An 8,048-nucleotide genomic window follows, 5' to 3' on the forward strand; every position below is an offset into this window, starting at 1 on the left:
CTTCCTGCCCCAGGTCCTGCATCGTGTCGGCACTAGAGGCTACAGTTGATTCTGCAGCAGCATCAGCGTTTGTAGGTAAGTAGCTACATCGACTTACCTGCAAACGCCGATGCTGCTGCAGAATCAACTGTAGCCTCTGGTGCCGATGTGTCCTCGCTCGTCCGACACGATGCAGGACCTGTGAGTGACGTCACAGCGTGATCTCTCGAGAACACGGCTGTGTCTGCACTGCCAGAAGCTGGGCATTCTGAAGAGAAGTGGATGATACTTCTCGTCAGAACGCCCAGCTAGTAAAAGAAGTAAAAACGCCCCGATGTACGTACATAATACACGCCCACTTGGACTTTTACTTTAAACACGCCCACTTGGACTTTTGCAAGCCTCATTTGCATAAATACAAAAATGGTCATTACTTGGCCAAAAATGCTCGTTTTTTAAAAATAAAAATGTTACTGTAATCTACATTGCAGCGCCTATCTGCTGCAATAGCAGATAGGGGTTGCAAAATCTGGTGACAGAGTCTCTTTAAGGCACCATGTCATACATGTATGTCAGGGTGGTCACATGGTCACAACTGCTATATTTTATTATTGGCTAACCGTTAACAGGGGGGTGGGGGGAATATGTTGAAAATGCTCTTTTTTTTGCATTCCTCACCCAAAATTTTTTAAATGAAACCTCATATGTCTGTGAGCAGGCAGAAAAAATAAATGTACTAAAGGGCTTTTTTTTTCTTGTTTTTTTTTCATTGAATTTGCATTCAAACTTCCTCCTTTTGGTGAATAAAAAGAAGGGACCGAGTCATATGGCTCAGGGTCACATAGGGGCAGAGCTGACATCAGTAGTTGCATTTAAATACGATTTAAAAATGAGAGGGACGTTTTTGGCCGTATTTTGCCTGCTGGGACTGCATTTCTGGATTCATGATGTAGCTGGTGAGTAGATCATTACATTTTCTGTGACCAGCTACTTTACTATATTTTTACAGGAAGGCAATAAAATATAATTTCACATTACAGAAAGAATGGTGTTAAAAATATATATACTTGTACTTGTATGAATTTTGGATTGAAGCAGTGATTATATATATTATATTCTATGTTATATATGAGTCATTTGCAGTATTGACTAGAGCTTGGAGATATCGATGTGTAAATTAACAGTTCAGGAGCAATATAATGCGATTTACTCAAACATATATTTTGTAATATATGTGTGTGTGTGTGTGTGTGCGTGCGTGTGTGCGTGCGTGTGTGCTTTACTTTTAAAGAGTGTATTATCAGAAATGTACATATTATTTAAATCAGGTTTTTATTTTAAACATGATTTATTTCTTTTTTGGGGTTTGAGACTATCCATATCCTCAAAACTTCCAGTTTTCACACTAGCCAATGGAGCCACACAATTGGCTGCCATTTCCTTCCATACACTTCTCTTCACAATGCCCAGTTGGTAAAAAGTAAAAACACGCCCAGTTGTCTATTAAGAAACGAATTAGCATAAATCTAAAATTGCTCATAACTTGCTCAAAAATGATCATTTTTCAAAATAAAAACCACTGTTGTTATCTACATTACAGCGCCGATCAGATTATGTGGGAGACAGGGCACTTATAATGTGGTGACAGAGCCTCTTTAAGAATTAAAAAATAAAAAATTACATTCAAAATAATAATAAAACATTGAGGGAGATTCACTAAGCAAAGGATACCAGAGTTCTGTGGCAAATTTTGCCAAATAAGTGGATGTATACATTTGGCGCAGTTACCGTCTGTCTAACTTTACAACAGCATTAATAAATCTTCCCCATTATTTGTCTTCTACAGACTTACATGTAATTAATTAAAACAAAATGGTAAATATATAAGACATTCCCTTTAAAATGGCCAGCTATAAAATATCACCCCCAAAAGTGAAAAGCTAACAAAATTCCCACAACTTATTCTAGAGAAGAATAAATCTATAAGAAAAAAAATCATAAATATGAGCCCGTAGGATTCCATGGGCATCGTATTCGGTGTAAATGTGACGTGGCTGTGTGCATGGAACCTAATATAATGCTTTTCAGTTTCCTGAATGCCTGTTTTTCAAGACTATCTATTAGAGCACCAAAATATTTACACATTGGCATAAAAACTTATGCTAAAAAGTTCATATCCCATATGGGTACCTACATTATGTCAAATACTGTATGAAGCTCTGAATGTAGACTCCAATTTAAATTTTTGTCACCATATTCATACTGTGCCCATTTTTACAAATCTATAAGTAATAATTTCATAATCCCAAAAAAAGAAGAATTTAATTTTTAGTAATTTTTTTTGTGTTTAGTATTTTTTGTGTTTAGTATTATTCAGTATGCACCAATTCTATGAAACAAACAAACAAACAAACAAACAAACAAACAAACAAACAAACAAACAAACAACACTTTCAATAATCTATCTCTTTAGGTACTGCCTATGGTTCATGTACCTTATTTTCATAAATACTCACCTGAGGGATTATATTTGTTTGGATAATTTCATATGTTAGTATGTTCTGTCTGATTTTACAAGGACGCATATTTTATACATTAAAAAAATATTTGTGTGATTTCAGGTGCCCAGTTAGACCAGAGTCTGCCAGGTAGGAAATGTAGGTGTCGTAAAGTAACAATGGACCTTGTAGCAAAGCAGTGGATTAAGAAAATTGAAATAATACCTTCACGATTTTACTGTCCAATGATGGAGATTGTGTAAGTATAAATTGCTATAAATATTTGTATTCTTTTGATATTAGTAATAATAGTCAGTTTATCAGTTCACATCTCTAAATTGCCTCAAACAAATCTTCAGGTGCAGCTGGTATGCAAATCTGAAAAGGAGAATTCACATGTACCATTCCTTCACCTTCTGGTCATGGTTTTGCAAAACAGCTACACAAAACCAGCGCATATAAATACATCCAAAATGTTGTGCACACGTACAATCTATTAAGGTTATATTGTCAACTCAGTGGTTGGCATGGCAGTATACAGTAAATTTGTATATTAAACAAAATGTTATTGGGCTTGTTGACATCATTAGATTGTTAGGTTTACTCTTCCCCTGCCAGAGTGCACAACTGAAAAGGGAACACTGGCTCCATGAACATGAGCATAAGAGCTCCATGCATTACGTACATATTTAAAGCCAAGGACGGGATTAGATCCAGTCCTGTAGATCAAGAAGGCCTTTCCCAAAGCCTTCCTTTAGGGAAGGCTTTCCTGATCTCAAAGGACATGATTTGATCCCTAACTTGGCTCCCTGTCACGGAGCTATAACAGGCCGTTTGCGTGATCCCTAGGAATTTGTGGTATCCGTATATATCGTTCTATTATGATAAGACCACTAGAGAATCACCAGCTGTGCATACATGTATGTATTCATTGGAATAGAGTTATTGATGTTAAACACTCAATCAGGTGAGGGTTTGATGTTCAAGTCAAGGTGTAAATGTATAAAAGTGGACGGGCCGTCCCCTTCTGGGAGCATTTTCATTGAAACATGCTGAATGTGTTAATGCTCCCGGATAGTCGTGAATAAACTTTATCTTCCTGAAGTCTCAGTCTTTCATGAGTGGTACTCCACAACACATGATTCCATCTGGAGAATGCTATTAATTCAGTGAATGAATACAGTGAGATTAGCACCACTGACTAATATGATATCATTCTCTTCCAGAATAACAACAAAGTCTTCTCAGGTTGTATGCATTGATCCAGAAGCAAAGTGGTTTAAAAACATGTTACCAAATTTAATTCAGTAAGTACAAGACTATCAATGTTCATTTATTTCACCATAACCAATTACTTGCTGTTTTAAAGGGGTTCTCCAGGATGTGAAAAAAGGGTCTGCTGACAGGATGATCTGAATTACCAGAAACAGCCCATAAACAGTCCTTTTTCTAACCCACAAAACATTGTTAACCAGTCATTTACAAAGATTTAATTGCCATTTGAATTTTTTATGGAATATAAAATGGTGTCCTCGGTTTCCATCAATGCAGACCATTGTATTCTAGAGAATAATTTGACAATAATGATGTGTCAAAGACTTTTCCTACTGCATGCACAGCACGTTGCAATAACAGGAGACCACTGGATCACTGATCTCGAGGCCAGTTTGCACAAATGTGTAAAATGGAGTTTACTATAATTTATATTAATGAATGTAACTCAACTATGGTTTACAAATAGAGGCCTTTTTCTCTAAAACCAAGCTTCACATTGTTAAATGCTCTAAGGCCCCATGCACACGACCATGGTTTTCATTCGTAATTACAGATCAAATTGCGGATCCATTAATTTCTATTGGTCACAGACACCTTTCAGTATATTTACGGATGTGTGTCTGTGCCTTAGAAATGATCCGCAAAATATAGAACATGTCCTATTTTTATCCACAATTGCAGCATGAACTCCCCACAGAAGTCTATGGGCACTTTCGCAATTGTGGATGGCTATGGAGGTGGATCCATAGCCGTCCGTTAATGTGGAAGCGTTGATATGCGTTGATATGCAAAATTCCTCCCTGTTTTTCTTGTGAATTCATAAATACGGATGCACTACGGGCTATAATTAGGGATACCGTCCTATTTTTGCGGATTACTACGGATCCATATTTCAGTAAAAATCTTATGGTTGTATGCATGAGGCCTTAAGCAGGAGGTTCCATTCTATGTCTACATTCACTCTCTGGCTGCTTACTCAGAAGCCTTAAGGTACCCATACACATTAGATAAACCTTGGCTGAATCCGCTGATTTCAGAAGGATCGTTCAACGATTTAATGTGTTTGAGGTTGTGCCGCACTCTCCTGATGTCAGGAGAAAGAAGGATTGGCCATGTTGGATTTCCATATGCCGATCCTTTGATCTCACAGGAGATAAACTGCCGCCAAATGTGTCTGGCAGCAGCTTATTCCCCTTCTCCCTATTGAGTAAACATGCATTTTCGGCCACGCGTGTTGTGTATGGGGGTTGGGGTTGGAGTAATAGCTTTCGACTGAACAAGTGTTCAACCAACAGCTATGGTGTATGGCTACCTTTAGAACTGGATAACATGGAGATGCAAGTGAATTTGGCCTGATTATTATGTTTTCCTTATCTGTTATTTGTCAACAAGAAATATCTATGCCATAAAGACCTGCAATGAATTCTTTACTTTATTCCTTTGGCAGAGCAAAGAAACAAAACCAGGTGAAACCAGCAAAACGACAGAATACATGAGAATAAACGTTATTATATGATCCGTCATTTACAATCAAGAACGATTTTCTTTGCGCTACCTTAAGAAATGGTTGCTACAATGAAGAATATAACATTATGTCTAAAAGTTACTTCACAGCATTCTAATTTTTATGATGCCTTAGTAATTGTTAAAAATAATTACTTAATAAATAGGCTGCATTGACCAATTATCCTCCAAATTCACTAGTGATTGCAATGATAAAATGGCTATTGTAATAAAAAAAAAAAAAAGATCAGCACTAAAAATAAAACTAGCATTCATCGCTGATCATTTATCAGCGGAATATATCGCTCTTATCGACACATACATTTACAATAAGGATTGGTGCCTAGTTCATTGCTCTCATGAGACTCATTGTCAGGCAATAATGATGCTCCTTGTCTTGATGGAAATGTTCATTATATCCTTAACAATGACTTTCAAACCACCGATAGTTTGTTGGTGGTTTAATAAGTCATTGCATGTAAAGGGGCCTCAATAGATCATTTGGAAGAATGTAAGATGCTAAATTTTGTTTTCTGGCCCCCGAGTGAAAAGAGGTATGTGGTAGGAAAATCCACAAAAATATGACTAGTAAGATATTTACGTAAACTACAACTGGCGCAATCCCCCCCCCCCCCCTACATTTTACTTGGCTATTCGGCATTCATTAGGATGTGTTAACCAGGATCTCGCACCTCATATGGAAAATGGAGTGGATAATCTGTAAACCACATTAAGGCATGTTTAAGAATTGTAAAAAAATAAAAACTTTTTCTCAAGACTATTTTTAAATGTCTTTTTTTTTTTTGTACCATTGATGTTAATTTTACAGATGACTCCTTTTCTGACAAAATGTAAATGTTAAAGCCAACCTGTCACTTTGTTAATGCTGCCCTATCTGAGCTGGTCACAGGTCCATTGAGCTTTGTCATATATGTTTCATGTGAAAACCCTCTCTGTAAAATACGACACCACGTTCTCAGCTCCGGGAGATGTATCCTCTAGGTCAGTGGTCCCCAAACTTTTTTTCACCGAGGACCAGTTTGATGCAAGAAAATTGTTCCAGGGGTGGGGGGGGGGGTGGAGTCAGTTCACACATTGCATAAATACTTTGTATACCTGTATTATAATACCTTTATTATACTGGGGAAAACACACCGTGGATGAGATAAAACAAGACTCATCCACACAATACTGAGCGGAAAAAACGCACAGAAATGCACAATTTTATTCCAGAGCATGTCAGTTATATTTGCGTAATAAAAAATGGGGAAGCAAAAGGGAGGATCCTATAGGGCGCTGCTGCGTGGTTATTAGAAGATAGTCAATGATGGTAAATACAAGAGTAAATACGTGAATATTTATTTAGGCTACGCGTTTCGACACTGTACCAGCGTCTTCCTCAGGCAGCAGCACGAAGTGGACCCATTATTCTTTGCCTTTATTACGTATTTTCGAGGTGAGCAGAACCGATTACGTTTATGGCTCTCCCGTTATCCCATTGACCTGCACCATGTGGCGCCGTGCTTTTTGCTTCTGTATTTATTTATATTTGCGTAAACACTGCTTATTTGTTGCAGGCTTTCCCCATTGAATTCAATGGGAGGTAAAATCCACAAGAGATAGCAGCCTGCTCAGGCATTTTCCGCAGCGGACATTCCGGGCGAAAAACTGCACCACAGTTTGGTGTGGTTTTTAGGCCGAAAATTCGCTGAGGCCACTGGGGCGGATACCAGATACCGCAGCCTGGTACCAAATGATCCGCGTCCCGGTATTGGTCCGCTGCCGAAATTGGTCCGCTGCCCGGTGGTTGGGGAACACTGCTCTAGGTGGCTCTACTTGTCCTGCCCCACCCTACTCCCTATGATTGACAGATCACTCCCTGTGCATGCATGACCGATATCATTGCTAAGACATTTCTGTTTCTTCCCATGTTTCCAAGAGTAACAGACATTAATCGCTACCATTACAGTTCATTTCGGGGGTTGACGCACAGTTTTTTAAGAAAAACAAATCTGTGAAGTTTTGCAGTTCAAGAAAAAAGTATAATATATCACCGTATAACTTGTCAGGACTGCCATTTAGGGTTTTGGGAAAGCTGTGTGACAACTACTATAGGAGCTCAAATGACAGTCATTCGCCAACAAGAGTATATATATATATATATATATATATATATATATAAAAATATATATATATATATATATATATATGATCAAACATACAATAGGAGCAGCACTGTGCAAAAAAACAAATGCGGCTGGTGCTAAGCTTCAGATAAGAGGGAGTGACGCTCTCCCAATGTAGTATATGGAAAAAGCCTTGAAAATGCTTCCATGGAGGAAGTGAAACGTTGCTGTGTTGGGTGAATAAACTTCATTTTTTGCTATTGAGTGCTGCTTCTTTGCTCTATTTTTCCATATATATATATATATATATATATATATATATATATATATATATATATATATATATATATATATAAGCAGAAAACGGCAGCACTCACAAAAAGATTGTTGCACGGTGCGTGGTCTGACCACAATATCCATTCACTCCAAGTTTGTATTGGCAACGTCACACGTCCGCCATCATGGAGGCTGAATGATTCCCTACTTTCTCATCCAGAAATAGTCACATCTATATCCAGCGCCCTACAAGAGTATTTTGCCATTAATACTCTGCCAAATACCTCTCCCGCTCAAATATGGCTAGCTCATAAAGCAGTATTGAGAGGTGTACTAATGGTGAAACTCAAGAGAGATAGATTGCAACTTCTTAATAAATTGCTATCGACCC

The 8,048-nt window shown here is 37.8% G+C and overlaps 1 protein-coding gene across 1 annotated transcript; it reads left to right on the top strand.

Annotated features, from left to right (window-relative positions):
- Nucleotides 1–825: 825 nt before the first annotated feature.
- On the top strand, nucleotides 826–5,987 carry CXCL13 (C-X-C motif chemokine ligand 13). The gene is made up of 4 exons (XM_075849849.1): nucleotides 826–935; nucleotides 2,601–2,736; nucleotides 3,704–3,784; nucleotides 5,200–5,987. The coding sequence occupies exons 1-4, from the start codon at nucleotides 869–871 to the stop codon at nucleotides 5,246–5,248; spliced, it is 333 nt and encodes a 110-aa protein (XP_075705964.1). The 5' UTR covers nucleotides 826–868; the 3' UTR covers nucleotides 5,249–5,987.
- The last annotated feature ends 2,061 nt before the right edge of the window (nucleotides 5,988–8,048 follow it).

This window comes from Rhinoderma darwinii, chromosome 1 (assembly GCF_050947455.1).
Source record: "Rhinoderma darwinii isolate aRhiDar2 chromosome 1, aRhiDar2.hap1, whole genome shotgun sequence".
In the NCBI taxonomy this organism is placed as follows: Eukaryota; Metazoa; Chordata; class Amphibia; order Anura; family Rhinodermatidae; genus Rhinoderma; species Rhinoderma darwinii.

Bases quoted from the DNA above. Each gene is read 5' to 3' on its own strand.
- CXCL13 (XM_075849849.1), top strand. From the start codon at position 869: ATGAGAGGGACGTTTTTGGCCGTATTTTGCCTGCTGGGACTGCATTTC. The intron at 936-2,600 runs GTGAGTAGATCA...GTGTGATTTCAG, and splicing joins CTGGATTCATGATGTAGCTG to GTGCCCAGTTAGACCAGAGT. The intron at 2,737-3,703 runs GTAAGTATAAAT...ATTCTCTTCCAG, and splicing joins TGTCCAATGATGGAGATTGT to AATAACAACAAAGTCTTCTC.